Source organism: Mustela nivalis (assembly GCF_964662115.1).
Source record: "Mustela nivalis genome assembly, chromosome: X".
Taxonomy (NCBI): Eukaryota; Metazoa; Chordata; class Mammalia; order Carnivora; family Mustelidae; genus Mustela; species Mustela nivalis.
The window spans coordinates 92147793-92169644 of record NC_139040.1 but is presented as its reverse complement, the minus strand read 5'-3'; the positions used below and the strand labels follow the sequence as shown (position 1 = coordinate 92169644).

General features: G+C 41.3%; 1 protein-coding gene across 18 annotated transcripts in view; it reads right to left on the bottom strand.

Moving 5' to 3' along the window:
- Window positions 1–21852, bottom strand: part of ZNF182 (zinc finger protein 182) — a 48129-nt gene that overhangs the window by 3562 nt on the left and 22715 nt on the right. For 9 of the 18 annotated variants that reach the window (XM_082718054.1, XM_082718055.1, XM_082718057.1 and 6 more), the window contains 2 exons: window positions 5860–5986; window positions 5455–5550 (listed from right to left, as the gene is read on the bottom strand). In XM_082718054.1, coding sequence (XP_082574180.1) covers window positions 5455–5550; window positions 5860–5986 — 223 coding nt within the window. Of the gene's footprint in view, window positions 1–5454; window positions 5551–5859; window positions 5987–8516; window positions 8601–9111; window positions 9200–21852 lie in introns of all 18 variants that reach the window. The other 9 variants (XM_082718058.1, XM_082718043.1, XM_082718059.1 and 6 more) reach the window with 5 other exon arrangements.

The window sequence follows — 21852 nt, the reverse complement described above, 5'->3', positions numbered from 1 at the left end:
GACAATCCTGAATCCACATTCTTAGTCAATCAGAGAAAGATGCAGAATAATTAACCTTACAAAAACGAAGAAAAACTCAAAGATCTTCCCCCAATCTGGATTCATCCAAGCTTGCATTCACAGTTCAACCCCATCTTCTCCTGTCCACACTATTTTCACTAAAAACTATGACTCTATCAATGCCAAACCCTTCCTCATTTTTTATCACCCACATAGCCTAGTCTCCCATATTTTGCTATATTCAAAATCTAGATAACTTTCAGGTTGCCTGGTTGGCTCAGTGGGTTAAAGCCTCTGCCTTTGGTTGAGATCATGATCCCAGGGTCTTGGGATCGAGCCCCGCATCAGGCTCTCTGCTCCACAGGGAGCCTGCTTCCTCCTCTCTCTCTCTGCCTGCTTCTCTGCCTACTTGTGATCTCTGTCAAATAGATAAGTAAAATCTTAAAAAAAACAACAACCACAAAATCTAGATAACTTTCAAGAAGCAATTCTGTCTTTTCAAAGAAGCTTATTCTGATCTTCCTGTATAACTAACTTTTGTTTTTTTCTAAAGTAGCTATCTGTCCCACTCATTTAGAAGTTAAAGTTGCAAAGCTTCAGCTTAAATATACCATATTTCATCACCTGCAAGATGCACATTATTTCACATTTTAACACATTTCTGAACCCAGATGTACTTATTATCAATGGCATGTCACCAATTAAGTGGTGGAAACTTTTCTTAGTGGCTATGTATTAAAATCAACTGGATCTTGAAGTCAATAAAATATAGTAAATACTTTCTGCATCTACCAAATCTTAATCATTTCTGTAGTTGACTTTTCACCTTTTCCTGAAATTTTGTATGAAAAATGGACAGAAAAGATGAAAGAGTATAAAAAACTATTCAGACTACCACTCAGACTTAACAGTGATAACATTTACAATAGTAATACTGAATTTGAAAATGGACCATGTTCCTATGACATCCTTAATATCATTAGCAAAAAACTCATTCTTAGGCATGAATATCAGACTCAAAGAAGTTGTTTTTGCAAAATACATCTGATGGGGCCACCCAAGCTCCACCAAGTGTCACAACCAATGCTGCTACCACAACAGTGGCTATGCTGACTCAGCGCCACAGCACTACTCTGAAAAGAAATAACTCAACACATTTCACAGGCTCTTGACCATTAAGTGAAAAAAGGTGAAGAAAACTGTATAGTAGGCTACCGTATTTCTAAGGAAAGAAATCTATAAATACATACTTATATAGACTCAACAGGTAAACAAGGGAAGAACACAGCTATACACTTTAATAATTGCTTACCTACAGAAGGAAGGGAGAGAATGAAATGCAAGGAAAGAAGCTGAACTTCTTTAAATATACCTTCTTCTCTAGATTTGACTTTGGAACCAAGTCAGTATTTTACACATTCCTAAAGCAAAACTGGATTTTAAAGGATCCCGTAATAATAATATACCCTCATCTGTATTTTCAAACCACCATCGCTGGAAAGTCTTGTTTCTCAATGGCACCAACGTGATTACCTCAGTTGATTCACACCACTATGGACAGCAGTCTCAGAAGAATGCTAACTACATTACCATCAGATGTAAGATTAAACGTTTAAGCCCAGAATTTGATTTGGAAATACCAACCTTTTTAAATGAAGGAGAAGTATCAGTTTGAATACATGATGTATTTTCTCTTACAAAAACTTTTTTTACCCGGCGCCTGGATGGCTTGGTCAGTTGGGCGTCTGCCTGGGGCTCAGGTCATGGGTAAAGCCCTGCACTGGGCTTCCCTGCTCGGCGGGGAGTCTTCTTGCCCCCAGGCCCAGCTCCTGCTCTCTCTCTCACTCACACTCTCTCTCAAATAAAATCTTTTAAAGAATCGTTTTTACATGGTTCCTAGCTCTGTCAATTTTTATTTTTACTTTTTTTAGAGACTTTATTTAATTGAGATAGATTGAGAGTGAGAGAGCACAGGCAGAGGGAGAAGCAGGCTCCCCACTGAGCAGGGAGCCCAATGTGTGGCTCCATCCCAGGACTCCAGGCCCATGACCTGAGTCGAAGGCAGACACTTAATGACTGAGCTACCGAGCATCCGTGTCAATTTTTAAAAGGCCTAGAAGCAATTCACTAGCATCCAAATTGTGGTCTCAAAACACTATTTACAGGGCGCCTGGGTGGCTCAGTGGGTTAAGCCTCTGCCTTCGGCTCGGGTCATGATCTCAGGGTCCTGGGATCGAGTTCCATATCAGGCTCTCTGCTTGGCAGGGAGCCTGCTTCCTCCTCTCTCTCTCTGCCTGCCTCTCTGCCTATTTGTGACCTCTCCCTGTCAAATCAATAAATAAAATCTTTAAAAAAACATTATTTACCACCAAAAAAATCCAACCAACCAACCAAAAAAAAACCCAAAACAAACAAACAAAAAAACAGGGTTCCTTGGAGAAATGGCTCATTCCAGGCCAGAGATGAGAACTATATAATAAAATGAGCCTGGAACATCCTGTGATACCAGAAAGTTTCTGCTGGCCAGAGATACGGCAGTCTGATTCATAATGAGGATAAAGCAATGGATTAAAACACAAAATATATTTTTTTAAAAGACCTATTTGGGGGGGCACCTGGGTGGCTCAGTGGGTTAAAGCCGCTGCCTTCGGCTCAGGTCATGATTCCAGGGTCCTGGGATCGGGCCCCACACTGGGCTCTCTGCTCAACAGGGAGCCTGCTTCCCTTCCTCTCTCTCTCTGCCTGCCTCTCTGCCTACCTGTGATCTCTGTCAAATAAATAAATAAAATCTTTAAAAATAATAAATAAAAATAAAAAGACCTATTGGGGCACCTGGGTGGCTCAGTGGGTTAAGCCTCTGCCTTCGGCTCAGGTCATGATCTCAGGGTCCTGGGATTGAGCCCCGCATTGGGCTCCCTGCTCAGTGAGGAGCCTGCTTCCCCTGCTCTCACTGCCTAATTGTGATCTCTCTCTCTCTGTGTCAAATAAATAAATCTTTTTTAAAAATCTAAAAAAAAAGACCTATTAGTCACCTTTTGAATGATGCTATAAAACCAACTCAAAATTTTTAAAACTGGTAAACAAATGGGAAAACATATAGAACTGAAATGGAACTCCTGGAACACATAATAAGTAACAGATGAAAGGCAATCAGTGTTCTTTATAGAACTATTCCAGCTAATCAACAAAGAAGGCATGACAGAATATCACCATTTTGCAACATTAATGAACAGATACAAGCAATGACCACCGAGAACTCATAGCTACAATAGACAACCATGCATTACATGCCTCCTGATGAGAGGATGTCATGCCGGCTAGGAAGTGAACTTGCTTAAAGAAAAAAAAAATAAAACCCTGAATCTGGTCAAACTTCAAAATCCAACCATCAGTTTATAAGAAAAAATAAGGGACAGAGGAATATGTTAAGTAGGGTACTTAGCAAAGTCCAGAACGTGGGAAACTAAAAGACAAATTAACCAGTTACTTAAAACGGGGGAGGAGATAGCTGGGAGTCGCTTGTCCACTATGGGAAATGAGAACGCAAGGAGCTGTGAGAACCCTCCGCCCCCGGATCCTCATTTCTCAATACCATCCCCCACTAAAAGGGATCAGAAATCCTTGGAGAAGCTGCTGATTCTAGGTCTGAAACAGGGCAAGTACAGTATGAACCTGGAACACATTTCTGTGCTAGACAGTGCTCAGAGAAGGATGGGGTCATGTTAAGAGACGGAGGAGCCAGCCCGAAGGGACTCCTACTGGGCAAACTGAGGACAATTTGAACATCAAAATGAGTAACGACAGAAGACATTAGTGCATTATAACATCCTGAGAAATAAAACTCTGAGTCCATAATGATACTAAAATGTATTCATTAAAGGGACAGGGTAAGAGAAGAAGGCCAACTTATAAATGGAGAAGGAATGATAGAAAATTCCCCCATCTTCCAAACATCTTATAAAATGGTTCAGGCAAGAATCCTCTGGGTGATAAAACCACTCAGTAAAAATTTTTGAAAACAGGGACGCCTGGGTGGCTCAGTGGGTTAAGCCGCTGCCTTCGGCTCAGGTCATGATCTCAGGGTCCTGGGATCGAGTCCCACATCGGGCTCTCTGCTCAGCAGGGGGCCTGCTTCCCTTCCTCTCTCTCTGCCTGCCTCTCTGCCTACTTGTGATTTCTCTCTGTCAAATAAATAAATAAAATCTTAAAAAAATTTTTTTTGAAAACAGGATATTAATCATTTGGCACCTCCACAAAATGTTAATTAAACATGTGGTTTAACAACTCCACTCCTGGCGCACCTGGGTGGCTCAGTTGGTTGAGCGAGGGCCTTCGGCTCAGGTCATGATCCTAGAGTCCTGGGATCGAGTCCCCATATCAGGCTCCCTGCTCCATGAGGAGTCTGTTTCTCCCTCTGACCTCCCCTCTCATGCTCTCTCACTCTGTCTCTCTCTCTCTCTCAAATAAATAAATAAAATCTTAAAAAAAAATCCACTCCTATGTCCATACTCAAAAGGAATGAAAACATTCATTTCCATAAAAATTCTACATGAATGTTCATAGCAGCTTTCTAATGGCCAAAAAGTGGGAACAGCCTAAATATCCATCAGCAGACAAATGAACAGAAGTGTAATCCAGACAACAGAGTATCATCCCACCATAAAACGGAATGAAGTCCTAATACATGCAACCCCGTGGAGGAACCTGGAAACCATGCTGAGTGAAAGAAACCAGACACGAAAGGTCACATTTTATAATTCCATTTACATGAAATCTCCAGAACAAGAAAAAGCATAGAGGCAGAAAGTGGTTGCCAGGGGATGTGGGAAGGAGGAAACAGACTGACTGATGAGGGGTATGGGCTTCTTTCTGGGGTGATGATAATGTTCTAGAATTAGATAATGGTGATGGTTTCCTACCTTGGCGAATATACTAAAAACTCCTGCATTTGTATCCATCAGAGAGTGAAGTTTGTGGTCTGGGAATTCTCTCTCAATAAAGCTATTTTTAAACAAAGATAATCAAGATGTTTTAGGAGAGCAAACCTGATAGGATTATCTAGACTCGATGGCAACAGATAGCCCAGGCCCGCGTCAGGACAGCAGTGCCGAGGCCTGGGACTCAGGGGGGCCTGGCTTCAGAGAAGGCAGTGAGAAGCGAGTCGGGGAGAGGGCATGGGGCAGGACTGGCACTTACAAGACACTTAGCCACTGGGAGAAAAAGCTGTGCAGAAACTTTGTGGAGTGAGCACCAACTTAAGGGGAGTGGTCTAGTGGGTGTGGGACAGGGCAAGTGGTGTCAGTCCTATGTCTGAGGTATTCATGTCCCTGTCCAACAAGAATAAAGGGTCACAGCGCTTCTCCAGACATTCCTGAAAGCTCTTTCAGATGTCCTTGCCCCTGGCTGACAAGCTGGCACCCCCTGTCCCCATCATCTTGAGTCGATCCCACTCACCTGGAAAGCTCCAGAAGGAGATTTTTGTTTCTCCCAGGCATGGTTCTTTGACCTCCAGTTTGAGGATGAGGTCTGGTTTGGTTCCCTGCGGTCCTGCTAATGAGAAATGACAGTCTTCAGAGAGCCTGGGTCCTTAGAGAGCCTCTGAGAAAGAGGGCGGTGGGGTCTGAGCCAGTGTGGGAGACCCGCTCACTTGACACAATGGTCCAGTGGTCAAGTCGAACCATTCCACCTGGGTTATGAGTTCACAAACACCCTATGAGGAAACTTCAATCCCCGGAACTCAACACCCAAGGATTCAAGCAGTTCAGAGACCTTACAAGTTTTCCAGAGCAAGCAAAGAAAGGCCCTCCATTAGACACAGTAGTCACGAGCAGCAAAATGACCTGAGGAGGCCATTCTTACCCACAGAGACCAGGTTGCTGTACGTCTCCAGCATCACTTCTCGATACAGAGTCTTCTGTGGAGGGTTCAAGTACTGCCACTCCTCCGGGGTGAAATCCACAGCCACATCCTCGAATGTCACGAGGCCCTGTAATTGCACATTCCTTGTACTCCAAAATACTGACCACTGGGTGAGGAGGATGAAATGCACGGAACTGCTGACTGGGTTCCCAGTTCGTGATGATGACTTAATACCGGACTCCTGCTTTGTTGGGAAATCACAAGCCCTAGCAGAAAGACTGATCCATCGAGAATACAGACTGTTTCGTAAGTATACAGAATGTATGTTAAATGATGTGGTATTTGCACAAGGAAGGACAGTCCAGTAGGACTAAAAAGAGAATCCAAATGCCCTCTGGACACCTGAGTTATGACAAAGTTGACATGGCAAGGCATTGGGGGGGGGGATGATCTTTTCAAATAAATGTGGACGGATTACTGGGTATCTATGAGGGGAAATCACCTTTAGCCACTAGCTCACCATATACAAGAATCCGCTACAGAGGAACTGTAAATCTAATGTGAACGATAACATAAGGAGGTGCCTAGAAAACAGGACAGGAAAATGTTTTCATGGTCTTGGTGGAGGGAAAGAATTCTGAAACAAGATGTGGAAAGTGCTACTCATGAAGGAAAAGATTTGTAAATGTTACAAGATTAAAAATACAATAGTCAGGGAAATACAAATCAAAACCACAATGAGATAGACATCAGCCCACTCCTGTCAGAATGGGTAAAATTAAGAACACACAAAACAACAGGTGTTGGTGAGGATGTGAAGAAAGGGTAGTGGGGCTTCAAGCTGGGGCAACCACTCTGGAAAACAGTATGGAGGTTCCTCAAAAACTTTAAAATAGAGCTACCCTATAATCCAGCAACTCTGCTACTAGCTATTTACCCAGAGGATTCAAAGATACTGACTTGAGGGGCACCTGGGGGTCTCAGTTGGCTAAGCATTTGCCTTTGGCTCAGGTTGTGACCCCAGGGTCCTGGGATCGAGCCCCGAACTGGGCTCCCTGCGTGGCAGGAAGTCTGCTTCTCCCTCCCCCACTGCCCCTGCTTGTGTTCCCTTTCTTGCTGTGTCTCTCTCTGTCAAATAAATAAAATCTTAAAAAAAAAAAAAGATACTGACTTGAAGGGATACGTGCACCCTGATGTTTATAGCACCATTATCAACAATAGCCAAATTATGAAAAAAGAGCCCAGTGTCCATCAACTGATGAATGGATAAAGAAGATGTGTTATATATCTACAATGGACTAGTACTCAGCCATAAAAAAGAACAAAATCTTGCCATTTGCAATGTGGATGGAGATAGAGAGTATTATGCTAAGTGGAATAAGTTCGTCAAAGAAAAATAAATACCATATGGCTTCACTCATATGCGAAATTTAAGAAACAGAATGAATGAGGAAAAGGGAAAACAAAAGAGAAAAAGAGTCAAGCCAAGAAACACTCTTGACTATAGAGAACAAACTGATGGTCGCCACAGGGGACGGGGTGGGGGATGGGTGAAACAGGTGAAGGGGATTAAGGAGGGCGCTTGTCATGACGAGCACTGGGTGTTGTATGGAAGTGCTGAGTCGCTATACTGTACGCCTGAAACTAATAATACACTGTACCTTAATTAACTGCAATTTAAATAAAAGCAAAAAAGGTAGAACAGTAAAAAGGCAAGCCTGAAATGGGAGATTATCTGCAACATTCAACATTGATAAAGGGATCTTCTCTGGTGCATACAAAACCCCTGCACATCAAGAAGACAGACAACACCAAAAAGCCGAGAAGAGATGTGAATGTGTACTTCACTGAAAACAAGATCCAAATGGCCTATGAACATAAGAAAAGGTACTCCACCCGATTAGCACTCAGGTAAATGAAAATTTAAGCCACGCCGAGACACTCCTGTGCCCCCACTAGAAACGTTATAATGAAGCAGCCTAAAATAGCATAGGACTGTCGTGAAATGAGAACTCCCACAGTTAGCAGGAATGAATCCTGACAGAGCTGCTTGGGGAAGTTGTTTAACGGTGTTTACTAAAGTTAGTGATTTGCATGCGGTACGACACAGCAATTCTTCTAGGTACACAGCTTCAAGAAAATCATGCACACGTGCTCTAGAAAACGAGTGCGGGGATGTTCACAGAAGCCCTACTTCTAAAACTAAATCAGGAGGAAAAAATCAGATGTCCCTCAACAACACAAAGGGAAACTGGCAGTCATTCAACGGGACCTTGTGTGGTGATGAAAATAAATGAACTACAAACTGCGTAACACAGATGAATCTCACCGATGTACTGAAGAGCAGAAGAATCTAGACACGAGAGTACATGCTACACGATTCTATTTATATAGAGAGTAAGAGCACAGGCAAGGCTAATCCATGATGCTGAAATTCAGGCAAGGGCACCTGGGTGGCTCAGTCGTTAAGTATCTGCCTTCGGCTCAGGTCATGGTCCCAGTGTCCTGGGACTGAGTCCCACATCGGGCTCCTTGCTCGGCGGGAAGCCTGTTTCTCCCTCTCTCACTTTCCCTACTTGTGTTCCCTCTCTCAGTGTCTCCCTCTGTCAAATAAATAAATCTTAAAAAAATTAAAAGTTAGGCGAGTAATTAATTACCTTTGTGGGTGGTACTGGTTGGGAAAGGGCATGAGTGGGATTCGGAGGTCCTCGTCCTCTTCTAATCTCGACCTGGGGGGGTGACTAGACAGTGTGTTCGCTCTGTGATAACGCACCAAGCTGTACACTTACAAACTGCATTTCATGTATAGTTAAATATACTTTACACCTTTATACTAAAAAATCATTTTTTTAAAGGTTTAATTTATTTATTTGACAGACAGAGATCACAAGTAGGCAGAGAGACAGGCAGAGAGAGGCGGGGAAGCAGGCTCCTCACTGAGCAGAGAGCCCGATGCGGGGCTCGATCCCAGGACCCTGGGATCATGACCTTAGCTGAAGGCAGAGGCTTTAACCCACTGAGCCACCCCGGTGCCCCCAAAATTATTTTCAGCAGAAGTGCAAAGGCAATTAAATGGAAAATGGGAGTTCCCATTTCAACAAATGGTGCTGGAACAACTGGATATACGTATGCAAAAACAAAATATTCCAATAAGTATCTCCAACATATATAAAACTCAAAACACAGAACAGATCACAGACCTAAATGTGAAATCTAAACCTATAAAATTTCTAGAAGATACAGGAGAGGCACCTGTGTGGCTCAGTCAGTTAAGCGTCCAATTCTTGATCTCAGTTCAGGTCTTGATCTCAGGGTCATGCGTCCAAGCCCTGTGTTGGGGCTTTAAAAAAAAAAAATACACTCACACAGGATAAAATCTTTTTAACCTTAGGTTAATCAAATATTTCTTAGATGGGAGAGTGAAATTCAAGAGACACTGTTAAAAGAAGAAAAAGCCACAGAATGAAAGAAAATATTTACAAATCACATTCTGGCAAAAAAAAAAAAAACTGTATTGAGAATATATAAAGAGCTCTCATAACTAAAAAAAAAGGCAAAAGAAAGATATTAAACCAAAGAAAACATACAAATCACAAATAAGCACACAGAAAGATATTTAACACATCATTAGTCCTGAAGAAAGTGCAAATTAAAACCACAATGGGAGTTCCAGACAGCTCTGTGGGAAGACCATGAAATCACCTCCTTCCACGGACACGACAAACTTACAGCTCTATATAGAGTAATTTTCCTCTAAAAAAGACCTGAGAACTACATGAACAGCAGCACCTCCACAACAAAAGACAAAGAGACACAATGAGAAGGCCAAGAGAGGCAGTGACAGAACCTGACGTGGGACCCTACACCAGGAGTGGCGACCCCACAATCGGAAGAGATCACAAAAATATGGTACGCTACTCAAAGAGTAAAGGGACTGTGGCCCACATCAGCACCCCTGACCCTGCGGCCCGCACCAGAAAGCCCCCAAAATATTTGGTTTTGAAAGTCAATGGGGATTAAGGCCAGGAGAATCAGAAAATGTTGGGAACAGAGAGATCCCTTGAAGAGATTCTTCAAGGGCTCTCGTGCAAAACCCACCCACCCTGATATCCAGCACAGAAGCAACAGACTGAAAAGCGCCTAGCCCATAAAGAAGAGAGACACACTGACTAATTTTCAAGCAGCTGCCACAGAGACAGAACTTACAAGGATTTTGTCTGGGAAAGGACGTGCTGACTAACAACATTTTTGCAACCTCATCCTAATTTGCTGGTGATGAAGCCGACAGGCACCATTCTGGGCGCCTACCAGCACCAGAGGGCATGTTCTGCCCATTCCACACTGTAACGGGGCTGGGTTAGCCCCCCACACGCCCTGCAAGGCATCCGAGCCACAAGAGAGCTGGGTGAGCGACCCAAGCACCATGCGACCCTCACAGAGACCAAGCCATGGGGAGGACAGGTGAGCAGCCCAAGCCCCATTGTCCTTGCTCAGTGGCCAAGACGCCAGCAGACCCGGTCAGTGCCCTGAGCCGCACCTTCCCACACAGTGGCTAAGCTGCACATGGACAGGGTGAATGCCCTAAGCCCTGCCCTCCCCAGGCAGAGACCAGGCCACCAGGAAAGGGAAAGCAGCTTGCATCCACTCTCCCCATGCAGCCGCCCAACCACAACAGAGCTGGGCAAGGGCCCTGAGCCCTGAGCCCTGCCCTCCCCACACAGCATCTGTGGCCCCATCACCGCCGGCATGCACGTGCAGCCCACACAAGGGACACCCACAGAGTGCCAGGCTCTGGTGGCCAAGGGAGACTTTGGGGCCACACGGAACATTTCCTACACAAGACTGCTCCTTCAAGACCGAGGGAGGTAGCTGTTTTACCTGATACATATAAACAAACACAGAGAAACAGGCAAAATGAGGAGACAGAGGAATATTCTCCAAACCAAAGGCGGCGGCGGCAAGCCCTCAGAAAAAGACCTTAATCAAACAGAGATAGGGAGACTCCCTGATACAGAATCCAAAGTAATGGTCATAAAGATGCTCACTGATCTCAGGAGAATAAAGGACAAACACAATAAGAACTTCAACAAAGAGGGATGCCTGGGTGGCTCAGTCAGTTAAGCATCTTCCTTCAGCTCAGGTCATGATCCCAGGGTCCCTGGATGGAGCGTCAGGCTCCCTGCTAAGTGGGGAGTCTGCTTCTCTCTCTCCCTCTGCCTTCTCCCTCTCCTCGTGTTCTCTGTCACAAATAAATAAAATCTTTTTTTTAAAAAAAGAACTTCAACAAAAAGAAAAAAGATATGTGGGTACCTAGGTGGAATAGTAGGTTAAGCATCTGTGTTCAGCCCAAGACATGATCTCAGGGTCCTGGGATTGAGCCCTGTGTCGGGGTCCCTGCTGGGCAGGGAATCTGCTTCTCTCTCTCCCTTGGCCTCTTCCCCCGACTCATGCACACACACTCTCTCTCTCTCTAATAAATGTCTTTTGGGAAAAAAAGAAAAATATGTAAGTACCAAACAGAAGTTATAACTAAACTGAAAACGCACCAGAAGGGTTCAAAAGCAAAAGAGATTATATAGAAGCACAAATCAGAGGAGCAATGGAAAACATACAGAAAGAGCATCAAAGAGAAAAAAAAGAACTAAAAGGACACCTTAAGAGACCACTGGCACAATATTAAACAGAATAATAGCATTATAGGAGTTCTAGAAGATAGGAGAGAAAGGATCAGGAAATTATTTGATGAAATAGCTGAAAACCTCCCTAACCTGGGAAAGGATACAGACATCTGTTTCAGAAATTCAAAATCAGATGAATACGAAGGGAAAACACTCCAAGACACATTATTATTACAATGGTTAAAGTTGGGGCACCTGGGTGGCTCAGTGGGTTAAGCCTCTGCCTTCGGGCTCAGGTCATGATCTCAGGGTCCTGGGATGGAGCCCTGCATCGGGCTCTCTGCTCGGCGGGGAGCCTGCTTCCCCCCTCCTCTCTGCCTGCCTCTCTGCCTACTTGTGATCTGTCTGTCAAATAAATAAAATCTTTCTAAAAAATGGTTAAAGATAAGAATACAGAGAAAATCTTAAAAGCAGAAAGAAAAGCCAAGTATTACAAAGGAAACCCCAGAAGTCTGTCAGATTTTTCAGCAGAAACATTTAGACCAGAAGGGAATGGGATGACATATTCAAAGTGTGGAAAGGGAAAAACTGCCAGCCAGAAATTCTCTACCCAGCAAGGTTATCATTCAGAATTGAAGGACAAATTAAGAGTTTTTCAGATAAGCAAAATCTTAAAAACAGAGCTCATCACCACTAAACTGGTCTTACAAGAAATGTTACAGGGATTTCTCTAAGCTATGAAGAAAAGGCACTAATTAATATTTAAAGGAGGCGCGCCTGGGTGGCTCAGTTGGTTAGGCATCCAACTCTTGATTTCAGCTCAGGTCGTGATCTTGGGGTCCTGGGATCAAGCCCCATGTCTGGCTCTACTCTGAGCAGGGAGTCTGTGTGATGGCTCTCTTTCTCTGCCCCTCCTCTCTCTTTCTTTCCCCCCACCAATAAATAAATCTTTAAAAATAATAATAATAAAATAAACATACAAAAGTAAAACTCTCATTTGAAAAGGTAAGTAAAAATCAAAGACAGTGGATCAACCACTTATAAAGCAAGTATGAAGGGTAAAAGACAGAAATAGTAAAATTAACTGACAGTAAAATAATTAGGGGGACCTGTTTGGCTCAGTCAGTAGAGTATTTGATTCTTCATCTTGGGGTTGTGAATTCAAGCCCCACGGTGTGTGTAGAGATTACTTAAAAATAAAATTAAAAAAATAATTAAGGGATACATGAAATAAAAAGATACAAAATGTATCATCAAAAATCTAAAATTTGGGGGAAAGAGTAAAAATATAAAGCTTTGCTTTTGAATGTGTTCAAAATTAAACTACTGTCTACTAAAAAATGACTGTTACATACATGTTACATGTGAACCTAACAGTACCCATGAAGAAAAAAATTTCAGTAAATACATAGAAAGGAATCTAAACATAACACTGAAGAAAATAAACCACAAATGAAGAAAGAGAAGAAGAAACAAAGAGGAACTACAAAACAGCCAGAAAACAATTAACAAAATGGCAGTAAGTACATACCTATCAATAATAAAATGTAAACGGACTAAATGTTCCAATCAAAAGACATAGGGTAGGTGAATGGGGAAAAAAACCCTTTTATATGCTGCCTACAAAAGACTCACTTCAAACCTAAAGACATGCACAGACTGAAAGTAAAGGGATGAAAAAGGATATTTCATTTAATGGAAATGAAAAGAGACCTGGGGTAGCAATACTTGTATCAGACAAATTAGAATTTAAAATAAAGACCATAACAAAAGACACAATGATAAAGGGGTCGACCCAACAAGAGGATATGGAATTTGTAAATGTCTATGCACTGAACATAGGAATATCTAAATACATGTAACAAATATTAACAAAAATAAACAGAAAGAGACAGCAATACGGTAATAGTGAAGGACTACAACACCTCACTTACATCAATGGATAGACTATCCACACAGAAAATCAGTGAGAAAACACTGGCCTTACACAATACATTAGACTAGATGGATCTAATAGATACATACAGAACACCCCATCCAAAAACAGGAGAATACACATTCTTGAATGTATAGAGAACATTCTCCAGGATGGACCACATGTTAGATCACAAAACCAGTCGGACAATATGCTATTAAACAACCAATCAAGAAATTGAAAAGAAATCAAAAGGTAACATGGGAGTGCCTGGGTGGCTCATTCGGTTAAGTGTCCAACTCTTGGTTTCAGCTCAGGTCATGATTTCAGGGTCTCGTGACTAGGCCTCAAGTCAGGCTCTGAGCTCAGTGGGGAATCTGCTTGGGATTCTCTCCCTCTCTCCCTGCCCCTCCCCCCACTTGCTCATGCGCTCACACGCACTCTCTCTCTCTCTCTCTCTCTCTCTAAAACAAGTAAATAAAAATCTTAAAAAAGAGAGAAAACATGACACAAATGAAATGGAAACACAATGTTCCAAAACCTTTGGGACACAGCAAAAGCAATTCTGAGAGAGAAGTTCATAGCAATAAAGGCTTACCTCAGGAAACAAGAAAAACATCAAATAAACAATCTGTCTTAACACTCAAGGAAATAAAGAAAGAAGAACAAAGCCCAAAGTTAGTAGAAAAAGGGAAAGAATAAATATCAGAATGGAAATAAATGAAATAGAGACTACAAGCACAATAGAAAACATCAATGAGTAAGAGCTGGTTCTTTGAAAAGATAAACAAAATCAACAAACTTTTAGCCAGACTCTAAAAAAAAAAAGAGCCCAAATAAATAAAATCAGAAACAAATGAGGAGAAATTACAACCAATACCATAGAAATACAAAGGATTGAGGGCACCTGGGTGGCTCAGCAGTTAAAGGCTCTGCCTTCAGCTTGGGTCATGATCCCAGGGTCCTGGGATCGAGCTCTGCATTGGGCTCCTTGTTCGGCAGGGAGCCTGCTTTCCCCCCTCTCTCTCTGCCTGCCTCTCTGCCTGCTTATGATCTTTGTCTGTCAAATAAATAAATAAAATATTTTTAAAAAAAGAAATACAAAGATTGTAAGAGAATACTATCAACAACTATACATCAACAAATTAGACAACCTAGAAAAAAATGGATAAACTCCTAGAAACATACAATCTTCCAAGACTGAATCATGAACAACCAGAAAATCTGAAGACCAATTACTAAGAATGAAACTGAATCAGTAATCAAAAAACTCCCAAAGAGGGGCACCTGGGTGGCTCAGTGGGTTAAAGCCTCTGCCTTTGGCTCAGGTCATGATCCCAGGATCCTGGGATGGAGCCCCCGCATTGGGCTCTCTGCTCAGCAGGGAGCCTGCTTCCTCCTCTCTCTCTGCCTACTTCTGATCTCTGTCTGTCAAATAAATAAATAAACAAAATCTTAAAAAAAAAAAAAACTCCCGAAGAACAAAAGTACAGGTCAAGTTGGCTTCCTCAAATTATTCCAATTCTTAAAGAAGGAATACTTCCAAACTCATTATACAAAGCCAGCATTACCCTGATCCCAAAACCAAAGACACTACAAAGAAAATTACAGGCCAGTATCCCTGATAAACCTAGATGCAAAAGTCTTCAACTAAATATTAGCAAACCGAATTCAATAAAACATTAAAAGGATCACACCCCATGACCAAGTAATTAATTCCACTTGGAATTAATGGTTTAACATCCACAAACAAATCAATGAGATACACCAAAAGCACTGACAAAATTTAACATTCATTTATGATAAAAACTCTCAACAAAGTGGGTATACAGAGAAGGTATGTCAACACAATAAAGGCCATATATGACAAACTCACACCTAGTATCATACACAACAGTGAAAAGGTGAAAGAAAGCCTTTCCTCTAAGATCAGAAACAACATAAGGATGTCCACTCACCACTTTTATGCAACAGAGTACTTGAAGTCCTAGCCACAGTAACTATGCAGAAACAAAAGGAGAGAAAAGGCATCTAAGTGGGAAGAAGGAAAACTGTCACTATTTGCAGATGACATTATATTGAAAAAAACCCTTAAAGACTCCACCAAAAAACTATTGGAATAAATTCAGTAAAGTTGCAGGACACAAAATTAATACACAGAAATCTGTTGTGTATCTATACACTAACACCAAAACTATCAGAAAGAGATTTAAAAAAAAATCAGATTTACAAGTACATCAAAAAAACCTAAAGTACCCAGGAATAAATTTAACCAAGGACATGAAAGACATTTATTCTGAAAACCATAAACCACTGATGAAAGAAACCGAAGATGGCACAAATGGAAAGATACCATGCTCCCACACTGAAAGAAATAATATTGTGTAAATGCTGTGGCTAAAGCAATCTACAGATTTAACACAATCCCTATCAAAATACCACAGGAATTTTTCACAGAACTGTAACAAGTAATACCAAAGTTTATATGGAACCACAAAACATCTCCAATAGACAAAGCAATCTTGAGAAAGAGCAAAGGTAGATATCATGCTCCTTGATGTTCAACTATACTACAAAGCTACAGTAATCAAAACAGTATGGTACTCGGACAAAAACAAACACACAGATCAATGGAACAAAATAGAGAACCCAGAAATAAACCCATGCTTATATGGTCAATTTATCTAGAACAAAGGAGGCAACAATATAACAATGGAGAAAAGACAGTGTCTTAAATAAATGGGTGCTAGGAAAAGTGGGCAGCTGCATGCGAAAGGATGAAACTGGACCACTTTCATACACATATATAAAAACAAGCTCAGGGCCCAGGGAACATAGTAGGGAGATTATTCACTCTTCTTGGAGCGCATGCCTGAGAGACAGCCCTCATGGAGACACCTCCCCAGGAACAAAGAAGTTGGCCAGAGTCATTTCAATTCCCCAGCCCTCCTCATACATGGAGCCATCTGTGGCAAGCAGCATAGCATACACTGACACTGGCTACCTAACTTGTTTACACAAAGCTTCATGCCCCTGCACACAGGAGGAACAACCCTGCTCAGTCCCAGCACGGCAGGCCCCTCCCCCAGAGACCAGCAGAAACCCCTGTCCACATCACATCGCCTGACCAGGGAGTCCTCTCTGCAGGGCCTTAGTTCCAGTAAGGTCGGTGACAGGTCTCATTTAACAAGCAGACCACAGCACATCTAGTTCAAACTCGCCACATTCAGGCCAGGGACCAAGCACTGCCCACAGCAGGCAAGACGAGCCTCTGCAGATGATTTTATTTTTTAAGAGTGGCCAGCACACCTCAGCTGAGCACACATAGCACACATGGGAGACACTCTATGATGTGCCAGGCCCTGGGCATTACAAGGCCCCTTCATTACTTTCAGAAGCAGGAGACATAAACGGCTTCTCTAACACATAGAAAAACACAGAGACTTAGATAAAATGTGAAGACAGAGGAAACTATCCTAAACGAAAGAACAAGGCCACAGTCAGAGATCTAACCGAAACAGATGTAAGTAACATGCCTCATGGAGAATTTAAAGCAATCATCATAAGGATACACACTGGGCTTGATAAAAGAATAGAAGACATCAGTGAGACGCTTGCCAAAGAGAAAAAAAATTAAAATAGAATCAATCAGGGGTGCCTGGGTGGCTCTGAAGGTTAAGTGTCTGCCTTTGGTTTGACTCTTAGCTCATGTCTTGATCTCAGAATCATTAATTCAAGCCCCACATTGGGGCATCAACTTAAAAAAAAAAGAATTGATCAAAGATGAAAAGGACAATAAACAAGATTGGAAACATGTCTGATGTAACAAACAGCAGGCTAGAAGAAGCAAAGGAATGAATTAGTGACCTAAAACACAAAGTAAAAGGAAGTACATAACGAAGATGAAGAAAAGAGAGAGAGAAATTATGCAACATGAGAATAAACTTAGGAAACTCAATGACTCTATCAAACATTACAATTGTATTATAGGAGTCCCAGAAGAAGGAGAGAAAAGGGGGAGCAGAAAATTTATTTGGAGAAATAATAGCTAAAAACTTCCCCAATCTGGGATGGAAACAGACATCTAGATCCACAAAGCACAGAGAACTCCCATCAAAATCAACAAAAGCAGGCCAACACAAAGACATATTGTAATTAAGTCTGTGAAATATACTGATAAAGAAAAAAATCTAAAAAGCAGTAAAATAACAGAAGTCCTTAATGGTACCCAACTGGCTCATTCAGTAGAGCATGTGACTCCTTATCTCGGGATTGTGGGTTTGAGCCCCATGCTGGGTACAGAGATGACTTAAAAAATAAAATCTTAAAAAAAATTAGTCCTTGGAGCACTTGGGTGGCTCAGTCATTAAATGTCTACCTTTGGCTCAGGTCCTGATCCCAGGGTCCTGGGATCGAGCCCCATGTCAGGCTCCCTGCTTTGTGGGAAGCCTGCTTCTCCCTCTCCCACTCCCCCTGCTTGTGTTCCCTCTCCCACTGTTTCTCTCAGTCAAATTAGTAAAATAAAATCTTTTAAAAAATTAGTACTTAACGTACAAGGTTAAGGTCCATAAGGCTAGCTGCAGATTTATCAAAAAAAAACTTGGCAAGTCAGCAGGGAGTGGCATGATCTGTTCCAAGTGCTGACTGTAAAATTCTGCAGCCAAGAGTACTCTTCGAAGCAAGGCTAGCATTCAGAATAGAAGGAGAGATAACAAGTGTTCCAGACAAACAAAATCTCAGGGAGTCCATGACCACCAAACCAGCCCTGCAATAAGTATTAAAGGGGACTCTGAAAAGGAAAGACCAAAAGTGACAAAGGCAAGAAAGGCACAGAGAAAATCTCCAGAAATAACAAGAAATAAAATGGCAATAAATGCATATCTATCTATAACTGCTCTGACTGTAAATGGACTAAATGTGCCAATCCAAAGTCAGAATGGATTTAAAAAAAAAACAAACAAGACCCTTCTATATGTTGCCTATAAGAGATTCATTTTATTTTACTTTTTATTTTTTTAAGTAATCTCTACACCCAGCGTGGGGCTCAAACTCACAACCCTGACATCCAAAGTCACATGGCCACTGTCTGAGCTAACCAGGCACTCCACCCAAGAGAATCATTTTACACTGCAAGACATCCACAGATTGAAAGTGAAGGGATAGAGAAAAATTTATCATGCAAATGGATGTCAAAAGAAAGCCAGAGTAACTACAAATATTGGACAAATCAGACTTTCAAACAGACTGCAACAAGAGACAAAGAAGTGCACTATATCATAATAAAAGGGACAATCCAACAAGAAGATATAAAAATTGAAAGTATTTATGCACCCAACCTGGGAACACCCAAATATATAAAACAATAATAAACATAAAAAAACTAACTGATAACAATACAAAATGGTAGAGGATAGTAACACGCCACCACTTACATCAAGGGACAGAAAATAAACAAGGAAACAACAGCTTTGAATGACACAGTGGACCAGATGGACGTACAGATACATTCAGAACAAAATACATTCTTTTCAAGTACACACAGGACATTCTCCAGAATAAATCACAGATTAGGTCACAAAAACAGGTCTTAACAAATACAAAAAGACTAAAGTTACACCATGCACCTTCTCTGACCACAGCGTTATGAAACTTGAAGTCAACTACAAGAAAAAATCTGGAAGGACCACAAATGTGGAGGTTAAACAATATGCTACCAAACAGTGAATGGGTCAACCAGGAAATCAAAGAAGAAATTAAAAAATACACGGAAACAAGTGAAAATTAAAACACAACGGTCCAGGGTGCCTGGGTGGCTCAGTGGGTTAAGCCGCTGCCTTCGGCTCAGGTCATGATCCCAGGGTCCTGGGATCGAGTCCCGTATCGGGCTCTCTGCTCAGTGGGGAGCCTGCTTCCTCCTCTTTCTCTCTCTGCCTGCCTCTCTGCCTACTTGTGATCTCTCTCTGTCAAATAAATAAATAAAATCTTAAAAAAAATGCTTAAAAAAATTGTTTTAAAATAAAAGTAAAAAAAAATAAAACACAACAGTCCAAAACCTTTGGAACACAGCAAAAGCAGACCTAAGAAGGAAATATATACCAATACAGGCCTACCTCAAGAAGCAAGAAAAAAATCTCAGCTAACAACCTAACATTACAACTAAAGGAACTAGGTAAAAAACAACAAATGAAGCCCAAAGCCAGCAGAAAGAAGGAAATAATAAAGATTAGAGGAGAAATAAATGATACTGAAATTTTAAAAAACAACAGAACAAATCAATGAAACCATGAGCTGGTTTTTCAAAACAATTAAAATTTAGGGATGGGCGCCTGGTGTGGTCTTAGTGGGATAAGCGTCTGCCTTCTGCTTCTCCCTTTCCGACTGCCCCTCCCCCTGCTCATGCTTGCGTGCTCTCTCTCTCTTAAATAAAATCTTTTTAAAAATTAATAAAATTGATAAACCTGTAGCCAGACTTATCAAAAATAAAAGAGGACCCAAATAGATAAAATCACAAATCAAAGAGGAGAGATCACAACCAACACCACAGAAATATAATTATAAGAGAATATTATGAAAAACTATCTGCCAACAAATTGGGACAACTTAGAAGAAATGGATAAATTCCTACAAACATATAAAACTACCAAAACTGAAACACAAAGAAATAGAAAACCTGAACAGACCCATAACCAGCAGGGAAATTGAACCAGTAATCCAAAAACTCCCAACGAACAGAAATCCAGAGTGCTCACTTTGGCAGCACATAAACTAGGAAGTCCAGGGCAAGATGGCTTCACAGGCAAATTCTACCAAATATTTAAAGAGTTAATACCTATTCTTCTCAAACTATTGCAAAAAATAGAAAAGGAAGGAAAACCTCCACATTCATTCTATGAAAGCAGCATTACCCTGATAGCAAAACCAGATAAAAAAAAAAAACTACTGAAAAAGAGAACCACAGGCCAATATCCCTGATGAACATGGATGCAAAAATTCTCAATAAAATATCAGCAAACCAAATCCAACAATACATTAAGAAAATCATTCACTATGATCAAGTGGGATTTATTCCTGGGATGCAAGGGTGGTTTGAAATCCACAAATCAATCAATGTGATATATCACATTAATAAAAGAAAGGATAAGAACCATATGATCATTGCAATAGATGCAGAAAAAGCATCTAACAAAGTACAACATCCACTCATGATAAAAACTCTCAACAAGGTAGATTTAGAGGAAACATACTTCAACATAATAAAGGCCATATATGAAAAAGCCACAGCTAGCATCATACTCAATGAGGAAAAACTGAGAGCTCCTCTTCTACAGTCAGGAACAAGACAGGGATATCCAATCTCACCACTTTTATTTACCTGAGTACTGGAAGTCCTAGTCATTGTAATCAGAGAACAAAAATTATCCAAATAGGCAAGGAAAAACTAAAAATCTCACTACTTGCAGATGACATGGTACTATACATAGAAAACCCAAAGGACTCCACCAAAAAACTGCTAGAACTGATACACAAATTCAGTAAAGTCACAGGATACAAAAGCAATGTACAGAAATCTGCTGCATTTCTATTTACCAATAATGAAGCAGCAGAAAGAAAAATTAAGGAATCAATTCCAGGGGTACCTGGGTGGCTCAGTCAGTTAAGCATATGCCTTCAGCTCAGCTCATGATGCCAGGGTGCTGGGATTGAGCCCCACATCAGGCTCGCTGCTCCACGGGCAGCCTGCTTCTCCGTCTCCACTGCTTCTGCTCTCCTGCATTCTCTCTCTCTCTCTCAAATAATCTTTTTTAAAAAGGAAACCAATCCCATTTACAATGGCACCCAAATCAGTAAAATACCTAGGAACAAACCTAGCTAAGGAGATAAAAGACCTGTACTCTGAAAACTAAAACACTGATAAAAGAAATTGACGATGACACAAAGAAATGGAAAGATGGGTACCTGGGTGGCTCAGTCAGCTAGGCACTGGACTCTTGATTTCAGCTCAGGTCATGATATCGATGGTGGTAAGATCAAGCCCCCATTCAGCCTTCACGCTCAGCATGGAGTCTGCTTGAGATTCTCTCTCTCCCTCTCCCCCCTATTCTCTCCCCACCTCTCTCTGTCTCTCAAAATAATTTAAATAAAATCTTAAAAAAAAAGAAATGCAAAGACATTCTGTGCTCATGGATTGGAAAAGAAAATATTGTTAAAATGTCTATACTACTCAAAGCTCAATCTGGACATTTAAAGCAATCCCTATCAAAATACCACCAGCATGTTTCACAGAGCTAGAACAAACAATCCAAAAATGTCTGTGGAGCCACAAAAGACCCCAAATAGCCAAAGCAACCCTGAAAAAGAAAAACAAAACTGGAGGCATCACAATTCCAGATTGCAAGTTATATTACAAGGCTGTACTAATTAAAACAGCACGATACTGCCACAAAAATAGACACACAGGTC